General features: G+C 38.2%; 1 protein-coding gene across 2 annotated transcripts in view; it reads right to left on the bottom strand.

The window, feature by feature from the left end:
• The window catches only part of Ranbp17 (RAN binding protein 17), a 277,019-nt gene that overhangs the window by 236,723 nt on the left and 13,336 nt on the right, over positions 1-26,960 (bottom strand). For both annotated transcript variants that reach the window (XM_034507004.2, XM_034507005.2), the window contains exons 3-11: positions 26,622-26,712; positions 19,450-19,616; positions 17,465-17,530; positions 11,319-11,423; positions 9,583-9,748; positions 6,603-6,676; positions 3,664-3,783; positions 1,752-1,898; positions 758-930 (exon numbers count right to left, since the gene is read on the bottom strand). In XM_034507004.2, coding sequence (XP_034362895.1) covers positions 758-930; positions 1,752-1,898; positions 3,664-3,783; positions 6,603-6,676; positions 9,583-9,748; positions 11,319-11,423; positions 17,465-17,530; positions 19,450-19,616; positions 26,622-26,712 — 1,109 coding nt within the window. The remainder of the gene's footprint in view (positions 1-757; positions 931-1,751; positions 1,899-3,663; positions 3,784-6,602; positions 6,677-9,582; positions 9,749-11,318; positions 11,424-17,464; positions 17,531-19,449; positions 19,617-26,621; positions 26,713-26,960) is intronic.

The raw sequence follows: 26,960 nt of genomic DNA, 5'->3' as shown, positions 1-26,960 counted from the left end.
GATGGGATATAAATGAAAACCACAATGAGATGCTACTACACATCTCCTAGACATACTATAAAACAGACCAGACCAGCAACAGCCAGCAAGTAAGTCCAGAGCCGATCAAACTTAGGTGTTCATATAAAGGTGTAAGAGCAGATGTTACATACACTTTGGAAAATAGTTTGGCAGCTTTTTATAAAGAAAATCCATACTTACCGTGCCACCAGGAAACCCATATATAGGTATTTTACATAGAAAAATGGAAACTTACATTCATATAAAATTGTGCACATCAATGATGTCAGCAGTTTATTCCCATTGCTAAAAAAGTGAACAACCCAAATGTCATGAACAGTAAGTGGGTGCACAAATACAGTCACAGATGGGAGTCTACCCTGCAATGAAAAGGAAGGAACCCCTGAGACAACATGGAGGAATTCCAAATGCATATGCCAAATGAAAGGCACTAGACTTCAAAAGCTAAATACTGATGCTTCCATCTGTACAATACCCTAGAATTGGCAAAACTTGTAGGAAAATAAAAAGATTAGTCATTGTCAGAGCTGTGTGCTAACTAAAAAGGGACCAAGTGTCTCTAGGTGATGGGACCATAGTAATGATGCCCCATATCATGACAGCAGTGGTGGCTACACAGCTGGACATACTCGTCAGAACTTAGAAACTGTTCACTAGCAACACTGAACACTTTACTTCAATCTTTAAAAGTTCTAAGATGAGACAGATAAAAATAAAACATTTAATACTTCAATACCTCACAACAATGGCAACAGAGTCCAATCGGGACGTGATAAAGGCCTTTGTGATTTCAGGTGCATACGTGTCTAACAAGTGGGGTTCAGCTGACTTCACAAAAGGAACAGATGCTACCATCCTCTGCCACAGAGTTAATAAGTAATGAACACTGTTGGGGGCAAACTCCCAATGCTACAAAGAAACACAGCAAATGTTATTTAAAATGGCATTATAGCATTCTAGACTAAAAATCATAGAGCAAAGTGACTACAGATAAAATTAACTAGGGTTGTTGTTGTTGTTTAGTTTTTTTTCTTAAAACAAGGGCTTCATGTAGCCTAGGCTAGCCTTGAATTCATTATGTATCTAAGAAGGACCTTTAGCTTTTGATTCTCCTGCCTCCACGTCCTGAGTGCTGCTATTACAGACATACACTACCATACTCAGTACATTCTGGCAGGACAGAACCTGGAGCCCTGTGGCGGCTGTCAGGCAAGCATTCTTTCAACCAAGCCACATCTCCAAGCACAGACAAAATTAACTTTTATTGATGACAAACCTCAGTTAAATTAGCAAATTTTATAAATCCAAGAAGTATTTTAAAAAATCTCTCACTGTGCCACGTACTTTAAACGACTACTAAAATGTTTCCGCATTTCCTTAAAATCTATAACACAAATATTTTGCAAGAGCTGATATCAAATGGGAACAGGGCTTCCCACCAACTTCCAAAGAAAATTTTCCCATAATACAATCCATAAAAGCATTCATTTCTTTCTTTACATAGATTTGATTACAGATTCGCATCACTCACTAATTACTAGAAATTTAAACAGAATATCAATTTTTATTATTTTATGTGTTGCAATGACTATTATACCTAAAAACTTTGTAAAGAATAATTCCCTAAGAACTCAAATAAGTATTGATAAAAAGAAAACATCTCCACCAAACCTTTACCAAGAAATTGCTTTAAAATGATGGTTTAACCTAGATTACACATTCATACTTACCTGAAGGCTAGTAATAGTGAAATTAGCAATCAATCCAAGAACTTCCGCATATTCCTTCACCAAAACTAATTCTCCCAGCTGATAGTTTGTCTTTAAACGAGCCAAAAATCGACAAAATTCATGATAATTACCAGGATCAGACAAACCCTAAATTAAAATACAAAAGAAAAGACTTTTCAAAGAAACTGATGAAAATTCCCAAGTATTCTTGTTACTACCCTGGTCTTCATGGGCACTTACTGTGGCAAATGGGTAGGTAAAATAACAGTATCATAATGGGTGCACCCTGCTAAGTTCAGTGGCACTGTCAATTACAGTAAGGAATCTAAAGTAGACAGAAGCTGCCTCGCACCAAAATGACGAAGATGTGTTTGGGAACTTGTTAAACAAAAAGCCTGTGTGTGTGTGTGTGTGTGTGTGTGTGTGTGTGTGTGTGTGTGTGTGTACATTATACAAGTGCACAAGCAAAAATCACAGAAAAATATTTGAATTCAACTACTTGTGTTCTGTAGTCCCAAGTTAATGTCCTGTTTCTAAATGACAAGGCATTCAAATAAATTACTGCAGTGAAGGAAACAGCATGTAGGTGACAGGTGACTTTTAGAGGAACTTAAAAGGGAACAAACCAAGAAAGACCTTCCTAGAGTGGCTAGAATACCAGACACATGTTACCCCTACATTTAAACACTTTGCAGAATGGCTGGCATATGACCACATTTTAAATGAACTGATTGAATACTAATAAAGAATCTAAGGAATTGTACTAATGGGGGCTCTAGGAAAAAATAGTATGTATTATCTAGGACAAATTCCAAAAGTACATCTTAGAACAGGTCTTTTCATACACAATTGTGATTCTAAAATATCAGACTGACTTTTATATTGGCCAAGTAGCTTCCACAATATAGCTCATGATAGTAAGTCACACAAACAACTTTTGGTTTTAAGGTAAAGCCCCATCTATGAGCAAAATGAGTGGATAGGAGACCTGAACATTGAAAACGTATACAAAGGTATATATTGTAAGATACTTCACCTAAGAACTCCTGGGTTGTAGAGAATGTGGGCAGGGGGGTATTTATTTGAGTTGCACATAATCAAGATACATTACATACACACATGAAATTGTTCAAGTAAACAAAAAATACTGTAAAAAATTTAAATGAAAAAATTTCTTCAATTGCCAGAAAAATAAACAACAATAGCAAAACCCAAACACCCACATGCCTCTGCAGAGTGAGAATACTTAATGTCCATACAAAGATCACTGATGGCCCCAACTGCCCTCAACTGAGGCGCGCACACAGTGACAGCTCTTGAAGCTGCCATGTGTTTACAGGCCATGGCTCAACGACAAATGTTTTAAGCCAGAAAAAAATGACCTGAAGGTGTTACAATCCTCGTTAGACATTCTGCACCTCTCATGAATGTCTCTGCATGTGTGTTCTGACACCAAAGCGCTGGAGCTAACAGTCTATTTCTAAAGCTACAAGCCAGGTGTCCACAAGAGGGCAAAACACACTATTTCAAAATTTAAAGCAATGTATTTCAATATTAACAATTAAGTTTAAATTGTCTCCTACTGCAAAAAGCAGATACACTCCTTAATCACCTCAGCAGTTTAATAAGTACAAGCAAGGGCATAAAGCACAGTGATAAAAGACTGAAGCATAACACAACACATAACTTCTATTCATATTCACCTAAAACAAAGGCAAAAAAAATGAGAAGAAATACCAAATCTACATTGGAATACTCTCATTTTAAAAAAGGTAAGTATAGCAAATGAGACCTCAAGAAGATGAATATAATACTAATTTTTCCCAAAACATAATATATTAAAAATTTATTATATACCAATGAGCAGAAATATAATTTCTATATGCTAAATAATAAGTTATTTCATAAATACCTGGGGGTTTTCAAGTATCCTTTTTACTCCTTTAATTAAATTACCAAGGTACTTGGCACGCTCAGGACTGCTAAATAGGGATCTTCTTGTAGAAGCAAACTGAACTAAGCATGAAAGTGCCTGAAAAACAACACAATTATTTTGTTTTAATTTTAAAAGTGGCTATGTCCACTACCACCATCCACAAGCCTCTGCCCCACACTAAAACAGCACTTAAAGGTGTTCTTCGGCTGTTTTTAAAAATCTCTCCTCACACTCCTTAGCTTGGAGACTGCATTTTTCTATCTGGCTTTCAAAACTTCAATATTTTTGTTTTAACTTTTGATATGCATTTTACAAAGGAAGGAACCTCAAGGGCTGTGGAGATGGCTCAGTGGGTAATGACACTTAGATGAACATCTGAATACAAAGCTGGACATACCCACATATGCTGGTAATGCCAGTGTTGTGTTACAGATAGGCAGACAGCCATTCTGGTCAAAAGAAGAAGGGAGCTTCAGGTTCAGAGAGACACTGTCCCAAGAAACTAAGATTAACAGTTAGAGAAGTGTGAGCACACACACACACACACACACACACACACACACACACACACCAACCACATACACACGAGAAACCAAAGGACATTTTAAGGAGAAAAACGGAGGGTTTCATTGTAACATTCTCATGATTGGGGGGTGTCACTGTGTTCTTATTTGCACCCTATCTGCCCTCTCCCTCTTGCTGAATCCCTTTATTCTTCCTGACTGTGAGACATGTATTCTGTAAGCTCTCTATGCCAAATCTGTCAAAGCAGGTGCTAGACATGGATATATTCAGAAACTGCCCAGCTGCTTAAGATACCCATTCTGTCTATGAACCAATGAACTAGCTGTCAGAAACAAAATAATCTTTACAGAGTATTGTAAATTATGTATTATGGATCCTAAAAATGAGAAACGATCCTTCACTGAATCAGGCATACAACAAATATGTTTGGTCATGAAGTACTTATTCTATGCCATTCAGAAGTATCTTATAGGGGAGTTTGGGAAATGCTGGTGAAGAGTTAGTAACTCTCTGAAGGTCCCATTTCTGACCCAGTTATCTCCCTAAATTTCCAGGCCACTTCAATTGCCTAGGTTCCTAACTGAAACAGCACTCTGACCTCATCTAAAGACAAACTGATCCATGTGCTTAATCTGGCTCATAGATTTACTTGCCAGCTAAAATTACTACTAGCTGCCAGTGTTAAAATATTTCTATTAGGAGATTTCATATAAAATGCCTGAATCTTGTGATAAGGATAAGAATGTGAACAAACATGGAAATTTTTCTGTTTGGAGCATACTCCAGTTTCTGACTTCCTTTACTGTTAAAAACCAAAAACTATCCTCCTTAAACAACTCTAATGCACAGGACTAGAAATCATCAGTATATTCAAAGCAAAACACCAGTGCATAATTTGGGAGATAAAAAGGCCTGAGCTTTAATCTCAATGCCAACATCTACTCTGTTGCCCTGGGGAAAGTCAATTAGACACTTGGGTCTGTTTTCTGTTCAGGTCAACCTACTGAGGAAAGTATTATTAACCTTGCAAGGTCACTGTGAGCAGGAAGTAAGATAAGCACCACAGGACAAGACAGCAGGCTAGTTATCTCAAAGCAGACATTCTCTTCTGCATTTTTTAAATTATGAGTATAGTTTTGCTTTATACCAAAACATAATCATATGACTTCATGGTTTTTAAACAACTAAAAGCAATTTCTTGGTTGAAAGAAAAAAAAAATAAGGCACAATCTCAGATAAGCACCCAAAGAGGCTCAGATTAAAACCTTGAACTCTCCATTCAAGAACAGCCTTGGTGGGTCAGGGATGCAGCTCAACAGTACAGTAATACAGTCTTCCTTTTAAGCGACATTTAAACAAATGCATTTTAAATCTGGAACACTTTTCCAGAGACATAATTCTCTAATTTCTAGTAGCTTAAATATTAAACTTTTTTTCCAACATTGCTAGATCTTAAAGATTTAAAGACCTTAAAGACAAAGATGATGCTCACAGTCTCAAAGTTCTGTGTAACAAAGAAAGTTTTTTTATATATATAAATATTTATTTATTTATTTAATGTATATAAGCACACTGTCCTTGAAACACCAGAAGAGGGAATCAGATCCAATTACAGATGGTTGTGAGCCACCATGTGGTTGCTGGGAATTGAACTCATGACCTTTGGAAGAGCAGCCAGTGCTCTTAACCGTTGAGCCATCTCTCCAGCCCAAGAAAGTTTTTTAAATTGAGCATGTGAGAGTGATGAGCACCAATCGAGTGAGTGGTCGCCTTTGTCTGTCTCTGAGATTTCTGAGGGAGACTGCCAGTCAAAGAATGTAGCCAAGCAGGTAAAGAAGAGTTAGAGCCGGTTAGAAGGACGGTCCCAGTAGCGTGCTGGACTTGAGCAAGGTGAGTACTGGTTAGGAAGTGAGATATAGGTACAGGTTGGTAGACTGTCCTGGCTTTGGCTAGAGCCAAGATCAGTTACTGGTTCTGAGCTTAATAACACAGTGATTAATTGACTGTTAACAAATTCTGTTAACAAATATGTAAATTTAACAAAATACATTCAGAAGTGAGAGAATCACTAGAGAAATATAACTCAATTAATTGCATAAGAATTTTGAAGTGGATATATATTACGCTTACTTCAGATTAGAAAAGAACCACACGGACAAGATTGAGCCTAGCACTGAGGAGGATGAGGATGGAAGACAAGTTTGAAGGCAGCATGGGCTATACAATAGATCGTATCCAAAAGCAAAACCAGAAGCTGGACATGGCACTCAGCTATCACACTAACATCAAAGGTGCAGGGCCATAGGTTCAATTTCCCAGCAGTGCAAAAGGTAACAACCAACTATTGAGGGTCTTCTATCTTTGAGGGCTAACAGACAACTTGTACTTACTAACTGAGACAGCAATGGTGGGAGCGAGTGATACAAATTGAAGAAAAGATCCAATGTTTCTGGTTCCAGGAAAACTAGAAAAAAAAGATGATTTTTTCTAACACCATTAATTTCACTAAAAGATTATCACACACATAAGAATGTCAAGACTTTTACATATGGCTACTCATTGTAGCTGGGCTACTTATTTATTTAATATTGGCTTTTCGAGACCAAGAATCTCTATGTATCCCTGGTTGTCTGAAACATGCTTTATGAACCAGGCTGGCTTAGAATTAAGAGATCTTGCCTCTGCCTCTGCCTCTGCTTCCTGAGCACTGGGATCAAAGGGATCCACCACCACACCCTGCTTACAGCTGGTCTATTTTGATTCTTAAGGGTTTCTTTTCCTTTGATAAATGAAACAGTATGGACGTAAAAAAAATGCTAGCTCTTAGTTCTGTACAGTATCTACACATCTTTTGGGGTTTTTTGTGGGGTTTTTTTTTTTTTTGTTTTTGTTTGCTTGTTGTTGTTGTTTTTCGAGGCAGCGTTTCTCTGTGTATCCCTGACTGTCCTGGAACTCACTCTGTAGACCAGGCTGGTCTCGAACTCAGAAATCTGCCTGCCTCTGCCTCCCAAGTGCTGGGATTAAAGGCATGCACCACTACTGCCCAGTGTATCTACACTTCTAAGTAGAATGTTTGTATTTACACTAAAACACTAAGTATAGGGATAAGTAGCACAAGAAAGCTTATAAAAAGCAGCTGTGTCCTGTCCCATTTATAAATTTACAATTAAAAAATAGTCATCATACAGTTTCATCTGACACCACCTGAACCCTTACCTTAACAGATTTTAGTTCTTTAACTTACTTTTGTGCTGGGCAGTGGTGGTGCACACCTTTAATCCCAGCACTTGGGAGGCAGAGGCAGGCAGATTTCTGAGTTTGAGGCCTGCCTGGTCTACAGAGTGAGTTCCAGGACCGCCAGGGATACACAGAGAAACCCTGTCTCGGGGGGGGGGGGGGGGGGGGGGGGGGGGGAACAAAACAAAAAACAAACCAAACTAACTTACTCTGCAATCCCATCTCCAACATTCTCTGAAATATCCATCCTGTCCTTTCCCCACTACAAACATAACCTGGGATACAATCAATTCTAAAGTGTTTACATTAGTAACCATGCAAAGAATAACAGGTGAGCTGAAGAATATTACCATCATCTCACAATGATCTCTGTACTTAAGCTAAGCAGGGTAGCTTGGCTTAGTTGTATGTATCTGTCACTAATTTTTGCTGAATGTTTTGACAAATTCACCAAAAATAAAAAAAAGTTGTCAACATTTCCATACAACCAGTGTCACCAAACACCATTTCCATTTGCTACACCTGTCACTGATCAACTGGCTGGCGCTTTGTTACATCCTGTCTCCATTTTACATCTGTTTACTGTCACCTTGTTTGAAGGGTTGTTTTTTTATTTTCTTGCATATGTTAAATAGTTGCTGAAAGCAAGTACTTGAGGGGGAAATTTGGAAGGACTTGCATGTCTGAAAAAGTATCTTGCTTTTAATAATCTCCAGTTTGAGATCCTGCAGAGGTCTGAGGCTGCTAACCCACTGTTACTTGCTGCTGTTACTAAGAAGCCTGTTGCCACTCTAGATTCACACCCATGGAAAGGGACTTTTTCTTCCTCATGCACAGCAAGTCGTTTTTCCTGGGACTTCATAAATCTGAAACTAGTGCATATCTGTTTTTACCCATAATGCTGGGTACCTGGTGCAACTTTCTATTCATATTCCATCTTCACTGATGAGAACATTGTTGGGTTTTTAACTTCCTTGTTTTTTCCTACTCTTTCTTTCTAGAACTACCAATAGTCAAATACCAACTGTGTGGTTTCACCTTCTAATTTTCTTACATGTACTTTCTCTATTAAACATCTTGCCTTTTAAACTCTACTTTGTAAATTCCATTAACTTCCTCTTCCAAGCTATTACTAAATTGTTAAATTATGTGGCAAATGTTCTATTTTTGTCTCAGGAATGCTTTACCCTATTTCTATCTCTAGGGATATTAAGTACACCCTTTTAAAGTTTATTTCTAGTCTTTGCCTTGTATCCAACTTTTTAAAAAGTTAAACTTTCTAAGATTAATAAATTATAGACTCACATATAGTTACAAGAGCTAATCACCACACTGGTGATCTCTTGTAAAAACAACACTACAATACTACAGCCAGCAAGCCCAACACAATCCTCCAGCCACACTGAGTCGAGTTTTATAGGCACTCAGGTGTACATGCTTATTTTTAGCCTGCAATTTTTATTAGACATGTCAGTTTATGACATTATCACCCCACCAAGATGTGAAATGCTAAATCCCATGTTTATTAATCTTTTATTCCTTAAAAAAAACCTTTATGTTAACCCTCTATCTGATATACCCAAATCTGATGTTTTTCTAGCTTGATTTTGCAAGAAGGAAGAGGTCCGCCCACAGTACCAGGCAGTCAGCTTGTCTCTCAGTTGCACAGGTGAAGATCCAACCAGAATAAAATCTCCTTGATGCTCACTTTCCAGCCCCTACCCCACATCTGCCCTCAGGCACCTTAGTGACATTATCTTTTTGCAATGTAGGGGAAATATCTTGCTTTCTTCTGGGTGTCCCTCCTGTAACACATTAAACCCCAGCTCTTTTCTGCTGAGGCCTTTACTCTGATTCCTTCACCTAGGAACTCTGAACAAGAGCTCTGAGTAACTGTCAGAACCTCTCTACTGCCTATGTAGGTGGCTCTAGAACTTGTCTGTTTTCCTGAAATCAGAATATAGCTGTTAGTATGATACGAGCTGAACAAAGCATTCTACTACTGTATTAGTATTAGTAGCTGTTCTAAATTAGACCACTCAGAATGAAGCAGTGCTACAGCATAGGCCAGGTTAATTCTGCACCTTGTACGCTGACCTTCTCTCATGTTAACCCTTCCTTCCCTCCTCTTACTTGTTCTCCAGGTTGTTGGAATCTGCACTGTGCAAAGATCGTCCGCAGATTCATCTGCTGAACTGCCCAGGAAGTCAAAGCTCAGGCAGCTGAGGACCAGCTTTAAGACCTGCATTACCAGACTTTGTTGATCTTGATCCTGAAGATCTAAAGGTTTGGCCAACACCTTCAAAGTTAGAAAGAAAACATTATAATAAAACATTATCACTAAAAGAATTGTAACTTCATAAATTTAAATACTTCTTTAATGTGAGATAAAAATTAGTAAAAAATAAAACAAAAAGGCAAAAATCATTGTCCACACATTTCTACAACAGACTACTTTCAAATCTCACCTTGTAAAATGAGAATAAAAATATACTTAACTACATATTGCAGATTGCCTTCTAAAGTTGTAAGATGTAACCTAGGTCAGGTGTAGTAGCAACACACCTTTAATCCCAGCACTCGGGAAGCAGAGGCAGGCAGACCTCTTGAGTTCAAGGTCAGCCTGGTCTATAGAGTTAAGCTACAAGTCAGCCAGGACTACACAGAGAAGGATCCTGTTTCAAAAAAACAAAAACAAACAAACAAACAACAACAACAAAAAAGCTGAGGCTTAATTTTCTTCAAGAAAATCTAGAATAGTATCTTGTGTAAAAGAGATACATTCAACTAGCGAACGCCAAAGTGTCAGTAAGGCACAGCTTCTGGGGCACAGTCCTGACAAGCTTTTCATAAGGCCGGTTCCCACACGGTCTGAAAATACCTCTTGGCCATTATGACTTATTTGTTGAGAGGCCCAGATTTCTCCAAGAATAAAAAGAGAGATGAGGCAGGTTGACAGGAGTCCATGTACACAGACTAACCACAGCCAGTCCTGTCCAGTCAGATGAGGAGGTCAGGAAGATCAACTCTACTATGTATCTACCTTCTATGTAAACCATGCTTTTCCATGCTACAGGAATATTCTTAAAAGAGTCATTTAACTAGGCCTACTACCGTGATTATCAATATTAACAAACAAGATAACAAATTTAATCTGAACAACTTAAAATCTGAAATAACCTGCAATGTAAAGTTTCTTGAGCACTCAAGGTTTGGATTTTGGTGAATTTCACATTTAAGATTATCAAATTTTTCACTTGGTAAAGTTTATAAAAATATTCTAAAATTTAAAAACTCCCAAATCTAAAACACTTCTGGTCCCAAGTATTTATAAAGGACACTTATCCTATAACAGAGAACTAAACAGACAGAAAGCAAAGCTTTTAATGAGATGTTTTGGAAAATACCTCACAACACCAAGTAAGAAGCTTGAGTAGTGTGATGGAGCCCTTCTCAATGCAACAGAGCTTACATTAGGAAGGTCAGGCATGCTCCATGGTGCACTAAAAACAAGTGGGAAATTCCTATTTCCCAAAGAAACTAGTAAAAGAATTCTGAGAAAATTATGAAAAAATAAAATGGAAAACTGGAGTTTTCCATATGGGCAGGCAGAAAAAGAAATCAAAACTCAAATTATTCTGTCCAAATAAAAATCAACAATAAGAAGGTAGAAACTACTATTGCCTAAACACAAACACTGAATCTTCCACACCCAGAGAGTAAAGTTTGTATAGATTTACCATATTTAAGACTGACCACAAGTCTCTTAACGAAAAAATCAGAGGAAAACAACGCACCCAAAACTCACTCAAAGCACTTAAGGTTCCCAGGCTGCTCTAGCTAGAAAGCCAAGTTAGCAGCTGACTTACCTGTTTCAGGAGAGAACACGCTAACACTAGAATGTCTTTTAGAGAAGTGTCACGGAATGAGGTAGCTACTTTCCTATGTTTTGCTGAAGGTCTGGAATAATCAACCTAAAAAGGTCAAGATGAGTTAAGTTTAACCAAAGCCATAGAAACATAAGGCAAACGAACTACGTACATAAATACACTAGTAATCAGAAAGGCATGAAAACAGAGCTTGTGAAAGACTGGGAGGGAGACTTGATGGCAATTCTTCAGGACAGAGACAGGATTAGAACCCAAAGACTCATGGTTTCAGTGCCAATGTAGGACACAGATAATAACACAACAGACACTGAGATCATGTGTTCCTAAACTCTGCCTGATAGTATATATAACATAAGTAACTTCCCTAACTCTCAAATGCTACCTACAGAACACCTACAATGCCACCTCTAAAATACTCTTCAAATTCAAATATGTGAATCAGACAAATAAATCAGTTACAAAATATTTTACATGAAAGTATTTAAATATCACTGAGTTTATATCACTAAAAATTTAAAAAGTAGAAATATATTTGAGAATTTGATTATGTACACAGCATGTCACCTCTGAATATTTTATTAGCTAACAAAAATTATTTTTTTTCCAAGCCAAGGTCTCACTATGTAACCCTGGCTGTCATGGAACAAGCCATGTAGACCAGGCTGGCCTCGAACTCACAGAGATCTACCTGCCTCTGCCTTGTCTCCTTAATGCTGAGATTAAAGGTATGTACCACTACCACCTAGCCAGAAATTAACTTTTTAAGAATAAATTACTAAGACTAGAGAATTTCAGTCCCTAGGCTAAAATGTAAAAATTATTTACACGGTGGTACTAGGACTGCGAATACTTGCTTAACACCTATAAAATGCTGGGTTTTATCACCAGCACTGGCCCCTTTCCTTAACAGATATATATGTATTATAAGTATAATACATATATGCAATAATGTATACTACATATATGCTATATATTTCCATTTATCAATAGAAAATAAACAAGGCCAGTTCTGGTAGTTACTACCACTGTGGCCTAAAGTTATTGTAGATTTACTATTTATCTCTTTTGCTATTTGAAATACAGTAGGAAACCATTTTTCCTGCTGTTTTAAGAATTAATAAATATAAATATATATAGTGAGTTAAGAACTGATTATCTGATACTTTCTACATTCCAGCATACAATTCAGACTATGCTTAAATGCTACATTTACTTATAAAATATTAAACATAATAAAGTCTGAAGGAACTATAGAAAGTAGTTACTGAGATTAGCCAATGTATGATTTTAATTATCATTTGCAGCATCCGCTCTAGATCATACTTTCTTTGTGTGTATGTGTAGTGTGCATGTATGTATGAGCACACATATGTGAGCATGTGTGTGGAGGTCTGATGTTGATACTGGGTGTCTGCCTTGACCACTCTCAACTTTATACACCGAGGCAGGCCTCCTGCTGAATCTGGGTACACCGTTTTGGCTAATCTATCTAGCCAGCTAGCCCTGTCGAGTTCTTGTTTCTGAACCCCATGCACTGGGATTCCGGGCAGATTGCCACACTCAGGAGGCTGTGCCATAAATTCTAGGGATGCAAACTCTGGTTGTCATGTTTCTATGTCAAGTCTTAGCCTGTTGAGTCATCTCCCCAGCCTTCCTTCACTTGGTCAGACTTTAAAAGGTTCATCTCTCCCACTCTCTCACGTCAAAACCTTTTTCATAAAGATCAGTAAAAGTATACAGCATCAAGCCGGGTGGTGGTGGCACACACCTTTAATCCCAGCACTTGGGAGGCGGAGGCAGGCGGATTTCTGGTCTACACAGTGAGTTCCAGGACAGCCAGAGCTATACAGAGAAACCCTGTCTCAAAAAACCAAAAAAGTATACAGCATCACAAGTCCTTTTTGGAAAGTATTCTTAACATATTATTTCACTTAATCCTCAAACCAATCTTTAAAATGCATACTATTCTTTACCACATCCGTAACACGAAGAAAAGAACTGTAAGTTTATGGAGTGCCTCTACATTCTACACCAACAGTCTATCGGCTCTTAATAAAGGGGGTCATTACCTCTCTTCAAAGAAAATCATGCACGATTCTTCAAAAAAAAAATGAACTTGTGGATGGGTAGGGAAAGGAAGTGTCCTGTATCTGGGGGAATCCGGGGAAGGAGAGTGAATATAATCAAACACATTGTTAAAAAAAAAAAAAAAAAAAAAAAAAAAAAAACCCTCAAAGAACTCTGAAAAAAAAAAAAAAAGAAATCTGCACAAAGCAATAGGCCATAAAGCTAAAGTCAAACCTGCCTTCACCGTGCCTTCCTCAAGGCTTGCATGCTCACTGCAGGCAGGTTACTTGTGCAGATACTCTTTTGAGAGAGACTGCAGAACCATTTCATCTTGCACATGCATGTACCTACTGTGTAGACATGTGAATTTTGCTTTGAAAACTATTATAACATATATATTCAAAGAACAATGGATTCGGCTTCTAAAAATAAAGGATAACATTTACAATTTTCTTTTAACTTTTATGAAAATTAAGTTTAGATCTTTTTCTTAAAAGATACATCCATACTTGGATAAAGGTGGTGCACACCTTTAATCCCAACACTCAGGAGGCAGAGGCAGAGGCAGGTGGAGTTCTTTGAGTTCAAGGCCAGTCTGGTCTATCTATACAGTGAGTTCCAGGCCAGATAGGGTTACAACACTGTGAAACCCTGTCTTTAAAAATAAAAAATAAATAAATATAAAGGAAAGAAAAAATACAACCACACTGAATGAGAGTATAGTACACTTCTGAACACTGTATAACACAGGACTTTCTGCATGCAAATCTGATCAGCAAAAATACTAGTTGAAGTGAAAAATTATGCCTCCACCCCGAAATTAAGCTCAGTAAAATCTGCTCGATAGAAGATATATTTTTCTAACTTATAAAGCCAAAAATCATCCTTTAAACTTTAGAAGGATATAGTATTATTTTGGAGACACAAGATTTCTCTATGCAGCCCAATCTGGCCTCAAATTCATGCTCCTCCTGCTTCAGCCTCCCAGCTGTAGGACTGAAGGAGTTTGGCTTTGTTCTTTGTGGATAACCTGGTACATTTTGAATAAGATGAACAAAAGAGGACACAGTAGAGCATTCCTAAAATCCCAGCACTTGAGAGGTGGGAGGATCAGGGATTCAAAGTCACTCACTCCTAGCTACATAGCAAATGTGAGGTCAGCCTGAGCTACATAGCAAATGTGAAGATATTGAGGTCAGCCTGAGCTACATGAGACCCCTTCTCAAAAATCAAAAGCAAAAACAAATCAAAGCCCGGTGAGGGAATGTTAAATGGATACACAGGACGGGCAACCTGAAAGATCTCTTACTGGTGAGTTCTAATCTATTAAATAAAATTAAAAACCTATATTAACAACATAAGCTTGGTGACGAACAGGCTATTTTCAGAACTACAAAGTATTTCTCCATAAAACATTTAATAATTACAAAGAGAAAAAGAATAAGGAAGCTAAGTAAAGAACATGTTTAATTAAGAAACCAAAGTGAGCATCACCCATTATTAGATAACTCAAACCACGTGCCTCATAGCAGGAGACACTTAGAAGCCCATTGTATCATTGCTGACATTCCTGATAAATAAATGTAATCTGGACAATCTCAAAATAAAAGATGTTTTATAAAACAACTAGCTTGTAAGCTTTATACGTCAGGCTGTGTGCTGGGTAGTTTTATGTCAACTTGATGCAAACTAGAGTTATCTATAAGGAAGGCATCTTCATTGAGAAATGCCTCCATAAACTCTGGCTGCATGGCACTGTCTTAATTTGGGATTGATTGGAGGAGGCCTAGTCCATTGTGGGTGGTGTCATCCATGGGCCTGTGGTCCTGGATTGTATAAGAAAGCAGGCTGAGCTAGCCACAGGCATCAAGCCAGTAAGCAGTACCCCTCTATGCCCTCTGCATTAGCCTCTGCCCCCAGGTTCCTCCCTGCTTGGGTTCCTGCCCTCACTCAACTGTTTTTGATGATGAACCTTTATATGGAACTGAGTTAAATAAACCCTTTCTTCCCCACATTGTTTTGGTCATAGTTTTTCATCACAGCAATAGTAACCCTGACTAAGACAGGTTGTAAAGCAGAGGGAATCCTCTAATCAACCCAGATGAAGAAGATTAATACAGTGAGAAATGCAAACATCTTGATTCTAAGCAGGCATCAACCCTAAGGACATGTTGGGGCTGAATGGGGAAACAGGACTAAATAGCAAAATATCACTTTTAAAAAGTATAATGATCATGCAGGAGAAAGAATGTTCTAGAAGAAGAAAATGTAAAAGCATTCCCTGAGGCTGTGGGAATGTGGGGGAGGGCATCATGATATCAGCTTATCAAGTGGTCAAGAGAGATCTTTGTCCTGCCTACAAACTTACTGAAATTTACTCTCTATTTTTAAAAAGATACTTGGTTGTTCTCCAAGATATACTTTTATTAGGATCAGCATTGCCATTAACAAGGAACTAAGGAACAGAGGAACCCTAAAGCCCTCACTTTCAGGGTAGTCTATACTGCCACTGGTTGTTAAGTGGGAAATGAACCAGTGTGAAAGTTAGCAAATACGAAGGCTGGATGCCTGTGGCTTCTATACTAGTCTCACTGTTATGAAGTAAACTGACACACTAAAACTACTTTTAACTTGTAAAAGAGAGCTCCAGTTCTTCAAACTCATTCACAGATTAGGCAAGGACCCAACCATCATATTCCTGACCAAAAGCTGGCTATTCCTGAAATGGAAGAACCGCCATAGCAAGACAACTGCCACATAACTGTGAGAGACAAAAATAACAGACATGGAAACTAAGATGTTTTTCAAATGAGGAAATTCTATAAAATTTGTCTTAACTCATCACTGAACAGTAATTAAGGGAGTTGGCAATTGGACGGCAGCTCTCCTATGTGCGCGCTCACATTCCACACACACAAGCACCAGTCAGGAAGGCGCCAGTCTTAGTCCAAACTCCCCTTTACAAAGTCACTCCATGCACAGCACAGCCTCTGCCTTTCTCCTGCTGAAACCTACGCTGAGAGCAAAGGGACACGGCAAGGGACATGTCCTCAGCTGCTGAGCTCAAGGGGCTCTGTTGGGGGAGGTGGAAATGCTCCTTGTGCAGGACGAAAAGTCAAGCCAGAAAGTGACAGAATGCCAAGCCATCTGTTTCTGGATGGGTCCTGCCATTCACATATGGTTAAGAATCAATCTTCTAAACTGTTTGCCCTTTACTTATAAACACATAAAAGTTTGTTTTCCTTTCTATGTATACAATACACTTTTAAGGTTAATATATTATTATAACTACAAGAATGAAAAGATGGTTCTCCAAGTATCCAGGGAACAAGGACTGTGTCCTATTTCCCATTACTGTCATTCTGTGTTTTTTCTATGGTTGTGATTTTTTTATATTCTATAAAATAAGCTTTATTAAACTACTCAAATTATTTTTAATTAGGTGCTTTGTTTATTACATTTCAAATGTTATCCCCCTTCCCAGTTTTTCCTCCACAAACCTCCATGCCCCCTCCCCTCCCCCTGCTTCTATGAGGTTGCTCCCCTACCTGCCCACCCACTCCTGCCTCAGAGCCCTAGCGTTCCCCTACCCTGGGTCATCAAGCCTTCATAGGACTGAGGAGCTCCCCACCCAGTGATGCCCTACAAGGCCATCCTCTGCTACATATCCAGCTGGCACCATGAGTCCCTCCATGTGTACTCTTTGGTTGGTGGTTTAGTCTCTGGGAGCTTTGGGGATTCTGGTTGGTTGATATTGCTATTCTTCCTCTAGGGTTGCAAACCCCTTCAGTTCCTACAGTCCTTGCCCTAACTTCTACATTGGTATACCCGCACTCAGTCCGATGTTTGGCTACAAGCATCTGTATCTGTATTGATCAGGCTCTGGCAGTGATTTTTAATGAAAGTATTCTAACTTAATTTTTCCAACTAATAAAACAAATACTTAAAGACTTGACCAACAGTTAAGAGTTTCATGCCACAAAATGACTATACATTTTGCCACAAAGGAACAATATTACCTAAGCAAATTCCATGTCCTATTACATGGAAAAACTTACCAGGTTCATTTCCTGTGTCAATTCAGAAAGGATTATCACTCCTATTATGCAGTGTTCCACTGTGCCCTTTGGAAAAATAACCAAGTGGAGACATGATTAGTTCTTAAGTGTAAATCAAGTGATAACTTTTCAAAATTAAATGTCAAAGCATCACAGTTGCCTAGTAATGGTCTCTAAAAGTATTTAGAAAAAGGTACTGTTTTTCTATAACTAAAGGAATTTTAAACTCATTCTTGAAGGATAAATTTTGGTACATGGAGTTAAGGAGAAAATGTATACCCACCTTAGAAATGCACAGCACTCTATACAATGTTTCCCAGCATATACAACCCATAGTAAACTAAACGTCAAAATAACATTTAACTTAGTACTTTTTCTACAATCTTAAGAATGGGGAAAAATGGGTTTTGTTCTAGAAATTTGCTTGAGGCCTACTGTGATAGCTGCATTCAATAATTAATAAGTAGCTTAGAAACTAATTTAAATCTCTTGATCTAATATCAGAAACGATCACTTAGGCTCTTTTAATATCACTGAACAGTGCACGTGTATGGAGTCGTTAGGTGCCTTAATGAAGATATCCAGAGGACCCAACGTAGTAAGGTAAATATATTACTATCAATATGGTATAGTTTCCATGATGTTTCTAATTAGCTTACAATTGTAAAACCTCCTTCAATTTATATCTCATGTGCACATTACTAACAAATTACCCTATTACAAAATCATATTGGAAAGCATGGAATTAAGAAATACAGCATCAAATTACAATGCAGTAGTACAAAAGTGTGCCCAGATGTGCTCTGTACATCTTATCTCACAGTTGGTCATCCCTGCTAACTTGTACAGAAACTAAGCAACATGATTACTAGGTATAATTAAGTTCATGTTATCTCAGGACCACCAATGATCAACTCTGGGAGCATCAGACAATGTATTTTAATTCCTTATGGTCCTCCTAATTCCTGTGCACTGAATCATGGCTACTCTGTGTGCATTAGCTCAATAAAGTTGCATGGTATAGCTCTCTAACCAACTGACAGATTAAAGACTTTCCTCCTTTCCTTCCTTCCTCCCTCCCTCCCTTCCGTCCTTCTTTTAATTTTAAACACCTGGAATTACAAGGGCTTATTCTACTGTGTTTAGCTTTTACATGGTTTCTGAAGAGTTAACAACAATTATCAGACTTGGCAAAGCAAGCATTTTTACCCACTAAACCATCTCTCCAGCCCAAGAACTCTGAAATTTGACACCAAGTTAACCACCTTGCAATTAGAAATTACACAGATATAAAAATATCTATCACTAAATACCTAAATTATTTACAAAGGAAATAAGAGGCAAATAGGAACCAGGGACAGCTTCTTGGTCCCTCTACTGTCTCAAAGCTAAGTTTCCAACATAGAACAGGAAGTGGGACAATCCCTGCAAGTTTCTGTGCTTTCTTTTTTGCAGTCTAAATACCTAAACTGGTGTAAATTAGGTATGAAATGTTATGATTTATATCATATATTACTTACATTTATATCATATGCTATGCTCATGATTCACTTGAGAACATTTTTTTAGAAAATTGTTCTAGGTGATGTGGTGTGGAATAAAAGCTGTCAAGAGACTTGCTGCTGTCCCAGTTAGGCCTCACTATGTCACTGTAACCTCGTGAAAGCTACTCAACATAAATCAGTGTTTTCATTTCTTCAGTGAAACTCACTTCCTAGGGCTGTTCTGAAAATTGGTTAATTATGAAAATCATTATAAATATTGCATGTATATGTACAGTACACATATGTCATAAGTAAAAGCACATTTTAAATTTAGAAACAATGGTTATTTTCATTCTTCTGGTAGTATTTTTATTAACTGACAGTAACTAACAAAAGATCCAGAGGACGAATAATGAGAAGTAGGAATGTTTCCACAGAGAACCAAGTAAGGCTAAGCAGGGCTCTCACACTCTGAGACAGTACTAGCCCATGCCTTCTTACCTGGAGGAACTTCTTCACATCGGCAATGATTTCTCGGAAAACAAACTCGTCTTTCTGAACTTCAAACCACCCCAGCTTAGTGAGTTTGGCAATGACTTGAATAAGAGCTTGGATGACAAAGGGAGCCAGCTTAGGTTGGGACGCCACATAATTCAGAATGTAGTTTCCTACAAAGAGAGCATTGGTGACCACTCCAACTTTTGAGAAACAGAATGTGAATCTTGTGAAGGAAAGAAGGGGACAATGACATACTCTTTGATAAGTGAATTGATCCCTGTCACCAATGTGCACTTATTATACAGGAGATTCTGTAAGATTTATTTGGAAAACATGAGCTTATTCAACTACATTCTGATAAATCTTGGGTTAAGTCTAATATGAATTTCATTTTTGTACTTGTAGATGTCACATGCAAAAATAATGTTGATGCAGGAAGCTGCAAGCCAAACAAACCAAGCTATTTGAGCACAGAAATATATAAGCAGTACAGTATCACCCAGCTCAGAATGCACGCCTCGGATGTCTACTGCCCAGTTTTCTGTGTCCTGTGCTACCCATCGCACCAGCCAAGTCTGGCACCATGACTTCCCATCTGACCATAATGTCACCGCACCTCACAAACTGCAACTCTAATGAGCTCTACACAACCTTCACATCTGTCCAAGACAAAAGCACCACATCTGTTGTACGGTGCATGTGTTTCCCAATCACTTAAGCTGTACAACTCTACCAAACATTTGCTAATTCTATCCTTGTCTCCATAATCTTCTTTCTCTCATGAGGCCTGGGCAGCACTGCAGAGTAAGTCACTTTTAGAAACACATATATCATGTTACAATAACTAAATAAGTAAATGCTTATTGTGAGGCTAAAAGACGATAACCATTTTTTTTAAACTTGATCTTAGTTAAGTGACAAAGATATAATAGCATACAATATTGATAAGCTGTACAACAAACTATTTTTTGAAGCTTACAAAAATAATGCTTATAAAAAAAGTTAACATGGCAAAATCAATTGCAAGCTACCCAACTAAAAATGCTTCAATGGAAAATACCTCCAAACCCAAGAACACATTAAAAAAGGAGTGGTCATCTCTGCCTGGAGGATCTTAGGATATACTGTGGGTGAAAAACCAAAGACCAGCAAGTGTGTAGGCCGGAGAGATGACCCTGGAATAAAGCATCTGTACACATGTACACAAAAGGAAAAAAAAGAATTATAAGGTAAAGCTGAGGACAAAATTATACACTGGCTAGACTGCAGGCAGCTGGGAAAGTTGGGAACTTCACAGAAGTTCGCACAAACTTGCCTTATAATTCAGCAATTTCATTCCTAGGGTTCTACAGAGAAAAATGAACCATGAAAAGGCTCAGATTTAAATGTTCCAAGTGTAAGTGCTGGTAGTGACAAGAAATAAAACTGAAATGGCCAACAAACATCAACTACTAGTAAACAGATGTTTTAAAAGCCATATGTAGGGGCTGGAGAGGTGGCTCAGCTCTGGAAGAGCACTGGCTGCTCTTCCAGAGAAGCTGGGTTCAATTCCCAGTACCCACATGGCAGCTCACAACTGTCTGTCACTCCTGTTCCAGGGGATCTGACACCCTCACACAGACATACAAACAGGCAAAACATCAGTGCACAAAATAAAAATAAGTAATTAATTTTTTTGTTTTGTTTGTTTATTTTTTGAGTAACTAATTTTTTAAAAGCCATATGTAATAAAAAGGAAGGATATACTGATGAAACATGATGAAGCACCATTTCACTTAGGAAAACACAGATGTACAAAAATACTACATATGATATAATCTCATTTCTATGAAAGCCAATCTATAAAAGCAAAAAGTACATTACGGATGGGGGCAGAGATAGTCTCTAAATGGTCTTTCTATGGTGATGAAAATGTTCTAGAGTCAAATTGTTAAAATGTTCATACAACCATAAATTTACTAAAACTAAAGCTTTCTACTAAAGGCTTGTAACAGATTGATTCTGTTATGCTGACATTTTTGCAAGCATTTAACTATATTTTATGATGTAATGTGTATCATGGCTCAGTAAGCTTTAAAAGAAAGAAGGCAAGGAAGGGGGTGGATTTATAAAAGCAAACAAACCTAAACTACACACCTGTCTGAAGATGAAAAGGACAGCATCCAGGGAAACCAGGTAAGATCACACACCAAGGCAACGTAAGTCAACATGAGAGGAAGACCTTCTGACACAAGTACCTGGATGGAACTGATGACGATGTAAAGTCACCTAAATAAGGATGGCTCTTCAATGACAAGCTCATGAAGAGACTTCAGTAGTATGCTAGGAGATGTATCTGACTGATAATCAATGGGCAGCCACTGTAAATTACACTGTAATGGTAGAAATTAAGTGCAGTGAGCACAGCACTGGGCAATGGTGCTTATGCAGAGATAATGGGGTTACTACGAGTGTGCCATCTCAGATAGAGGACAGAGTTGATCTGAAAATGCCAAGTGACTGCTCAGGCCATTCTACACATTTCATTTTAACTCACATGTCTATTATTACACATGCCCATTAAACAGTATCATGTCATGACAAAAATTCCAATTGACTGACAGAAACAAGAGTTCTTTACTTAAACTTAAAAATCTAAAAGAAAACATCATTTCTTAGGTAAAATTTTCTTATACATTTCTACTTTCTTTTCTCCCCATATTTCACCCTTGTTTTGTTTTGTTCTGTTTTTCAGACAGGGTTTCTCTGCATAGCCCCTGGCTGTCCAGAACTCTCTTTGTAGACCAGGCTGGCCTTGAACTCAGAGATCTCCTGGTCTCCTATCTCTTGTCTCCTGAGTGCTGAGATTAAAGCCATGCACTACTGCCGCCCAGCTCATCACTTTTTCCCAAAGAGCAGACGCTGCTCAACTTTTTCTATGTGTATAAGACAGGGGTCTCAAGTGTACCAGGCTGGCCTTGAACTTGCCATGCAGTCAAGGATTACCCTGAATTTCTGATGATCCTGCCTCTACCTCCCAAGTCTTGGGATTCCGGCCTTTCACCACATGCCGTTTATGCAGTGGGGGTTAAACTTATGTATGTTAGACAGGCACTATACCACCTGAACTACAGCCCAGCCTTGCTCAGCTTGTGATGAAGTAAAACCCTAATAAACCATCTTAAGTTGAAATTTCACGTACTGCATCTAACCACAAGCATCACAGTGTAGAATACCACTGTTTACCCTTGTAGATAACAAGAAGCTAGTTTACTGCCACTGTCCAGTATCACAAGAGTGTAGTACCTCACATCACCAATACAAGATCAAAATTCATACTCTAAAGTATTCTTTACATAGGATCAAAGTATTATTAAAAAATCCAAAGTCAAATGACTAGAAATTAATACCCATTTTCCTTACTCTTTTTAGGTGTTACTATTTTAAAAATATAAGTCAAATAAATAATCTTAATGATTACAATGATTAAGAAAATTTGTTCAGTAATTACTAAGTACAATGGACAATTTTCCTTGTCAACTTGACTGACTTGGAATCACCTCAGACTGGTGAAGCACACTTGTTGGGGGCCGACTTTTAGCAGAAAGCGGCTATCAGCTTTGCAGCCATCTTGAGCCATATACCCTGACATGAGACTTGGATTACAATAGCCTACAACAGCTGAGAACACTCCGATAATCTTGGTTTAGATACCTTGAGATTAAAGGTGCATGAGATTAAAGGTGTGTGAGATTAAAGGTATGTGAGATTAAAGGTGTGTAACTTAAGAGTATGACTTAGAAGTATAGAGATCAGAGTTAGAGACAAGACCTAAGGGCATGATTAAAGGTGTAACTTAGAGGCGTGGCTTAGAAGTAAGACATATAAAAGGCAGAGACAGAACAGATCAGAATTCAGACTGAAATCAGACTATAGAAGACAGAACCAGACATGAGACTACAGAGGGAGAATCAGACAGGAGACACTTAGAGGAAGAGAGACTGAAGATTAAACGGGATTGAATCACACCCTGTCTGGTCTCCATTCTTTGAGTCTGCCCTCACCCTCGCTCTTGCTGAACCCCGACCCGCAGACCGGAGCAGCAGCTTGGGCCGGGATACAGTGGCCGCCCAAACGTGGGTTGGCCCAGGCCTCATTTTGCCTGGGCTGCAACATTTATTTTGGCTGCCCCAACGTGGGGCTAGTGTGGACCCCAACATTATTTTGGCACCCAACGTGGGGCTAGTGTGGACTCCAACATTATTTTGGCGCCCGAACAGGGACTCGAGCTTGGGCCTCAACACACACTTGTGGATTCGTCTGTAATACAGTTTCCGGGAAGGATCAGCCAAGGGGAAGAACTACCATGAGTATGGGCAGCAGCATCCTATGGACTTGAGACCTTAACAGAATAAAGGAGGTGGGAGGAGCAAGCCAGACGAGTGCTAGCGGTACTTTTCCACCCACTTCCCATCCACAAGAAGTAAAGACCTCCAGCCTTTGCCACAAACTCCAATACCAACTGTGCTCAAGCACATGGGGACAGACAACCATGGTATGAATGCTATGAAACCATGAGCCAAATTACCCCGTCCTCCTTTGAGTCATCCTCCTGTGTAGTCAGTCTGGTCATAGTGACACAACAGTAAATAGAGTTGTAGTTTGAATATTCATGGCACATAGGAAGTGGCACTATTAAGTGTGGCCTTGTTGGAAAAGGTGAAGTGTGTCACTGTGTGGGTGGGCTATTCCTCTTGTGGTGAGATATTCCTCTTGGCTGCCTGCAAGAGAGTCTGTCCTTCTGCTGCCTTTGGATGAAGATGTAGAACTGTCTTCTCCTTCTCCAGCACCATGCCTGGCTGCATCCTGCCAAACTTCCTGCTATGACAGTAATGAACTGAATCTTTGAAACTATAAGCTAGCCTCAAAAAATGTTGTCCTTTGTAAGAGTTGCCTTGGTCATGGTGTCTGTTCACAGTAAGGAACCCTTACTAAGACAGCAGTGTTATCCTTTTAAGAGCTGCCTTGGTCATGGTATCTGCTCACAGTAAGGAACCCTTACTAAGACAGCAGTTATCTTCCACCAGACCCAGATGATCTCACTAGTAAATACTACCAAATGTTTAGGAAACATCTAAGAAAAACAAGTAGAGATAAATCTATTTAACTTATTTTAGTCTAAAGTTATCTTCTTTTATTATCTATTTTATTACTCATCCAGGAATGAATCCCAGGCCCTCAAGCATGCTAGGCAAGTACTCTCTGACTATAACCCCTGTTCCCCAAATTATCTTAATATACAAACTGAAAACACTGTAAGAAGCAATGTCTCTCTTGGAAAGAGTTGTAAACATTCTCAACATTCCAGCAAGTTGAACTCTATTGTGTGTGTGTGTGTGTGTGTGTGTGTGTGTGTGTGTGTGTGTGTGTTTTATAAGAATTAAGGAGCAGGAAAAGCAGGCTTCATCTTAAATGTGCAAGGCTGGCTCAACATATAAAATCATCAACAGCCTACAGAATGAAAACCACATGACAGTATCAATAGATGTAAGAAAAGCATTTAACAAATGCAATGTCCATCTATGAAGAATAAAGAGAAACTTCCTCCACTTCAACTAGAATACTACTGGAAAACAGCAACTACAAATGACATCACATTTAAAAATTAGAGAATTAAAATATTCCCCAAGTTCAGGAACAAAGCAAGAAGTGCTGTCACCATTACTTCAGGTTTCCTTTAGTTCCTGTGCTCGTCCCCCTACCCCGAAGCAGGGCCTTCCTTGCTGTGAGCACTGACTCAGTTTGGCCAAGGTTGATCAAATGTGGGAGCTCTGACCTCAGTGTCTCATGTACAAGGCACCACACGCACACCTGCTTCTGTCCAGAACAACTTTACTCACAATTTTTTCAAAATAAGATTATTAAGTCCAGTCATGAAAAGACATGGCTTATTATAAATAAAGAAGGAAATCTGAGAAAACTATACACTCTACAATTCTTGCGGTATGCAATTATGGAAAGGAAAACAGTGGAGGGCATTCAAAGATTGGGGTGAAGCAGCAGAACACAGGATTTTTAGGGTAGTGAAGCCACTTCAAACACTACTACAACAGCAGACACACACCGTTGCATGCTGTCCAAATCTAGAGAAAACATGAGCAGATAGCAGGGAGAGCTAGCCATAATGGAGGCAGGGAGAATAAGGGGACTCTATAGTTTCTGTTCAGTTTAGCTAAGAATCCTAAAGTGCTCTAAAACAATGTAAGTCTATTTAAGATATGTCCTAAGTCATGACTTAGGTCTACACTGTTTGAACCAGTTTTTTAAAATTAAAAACTGCAAATGCATCTTTTTTATGATGTCTTAAGTGTAGAACTTTCTGCAGATTGAAGGCTGGAGGAAACCATTTCAGAAAATGTAGCGAACTACATCCCAGGATGGTTTTTACTGCTGAATTTTGATCTTGAAGATTTATAACACATCAGATATTTTCACTGTTCTAATACAAAAAAATATAAACTACACTAACTTTGAATTTGAAAAACAGAAATGAGACAATAATCTGTTTCTATTGCAAACAAGTAATCTCCTACTCACATTATTAGGTTTGTCTATATGTACAAGGTTACACATACATAAAAATGTATTATTCTCAAAATATATATATGGCTACTCTACAGTATTGATGTTCTTACTATAAGTAGGAATCATCTGTGGGCTTTAAATGTATCCAAACTGATTATAGTATAGCAACCTGAGCAACACTACAGAGCTGGTATCTTTCTGGGCATTCAGTTGCCAACCGATTAAGAGTACTGGACTCTATACAGATTTAGCAGATTTAAAAGAACTCTATTTCCAGGTTGTGTGATCCTGAGCAAAACAGAGCCTATCATATCTGATTTACTCATTTGCAAAATGAGAATAATCCGTTAATTTATTTGAAGGATAAAACATAATGGTGAAAATCAAATACCACATATACAAAATATAACTTATCATTAACAAAATTTTATAATTATATATTGTCTCATCTATTATATCATCATCACTACATGAATAAGACTTAACTATCCATCTTAAAATAATAAAACTAAATTACAAGCCCAATTACAAGCCCAATAAAAGCTCAACAATTTTTTTTAATTTTATTTTAATAATACAATTTGTTTTAAAAAAATTAACGAATCACTTACTGATGTCTATCCTCTGTTCAACAGGTAAAGGATTGATTCGGGTAACAAGTTTTGAAAGACATGTTGCTGCAAGGAGCTGAGCATAGGATGTCTGTAAAGAATAGTAATTTTTATTATCATCACAAAAATAGAATAGTCAAAATATTATACCAAATTTTTCTAAGCAAAACCAATTCTACTTTTCCAAAGTAGCAGATTTATGATGAATAAAATAGATGTACTTGAAATACACCTATGTATGTGTGACACACAAATGCATACAATCTCTCATAAAAAAAATCATGGTTGAAGGCAGTGCACATAGCCATCTCAACAACAGCAAGTAAATGGGAAAAAGAA

The sequence above is a fragment of the Arvicanthis niloticus genome, chromosome 6 (genome assembly GCF_011762505.2).
Source record: "Arvicanthis niloticus isolate mArvNil1 chromosome 6, mArvNil1.pat.X, whole genome shotgun sequence".
NCBI classification, from domain to species: Eukaryota; Metazoa; Chordata; class Mammalia; order Rodentia; family Muridae; genus Arvicanthis; species Arvicanthis niloticus.
This window is presented reverse-complemented; position numbering and strand designations above follow the sequence as displayed.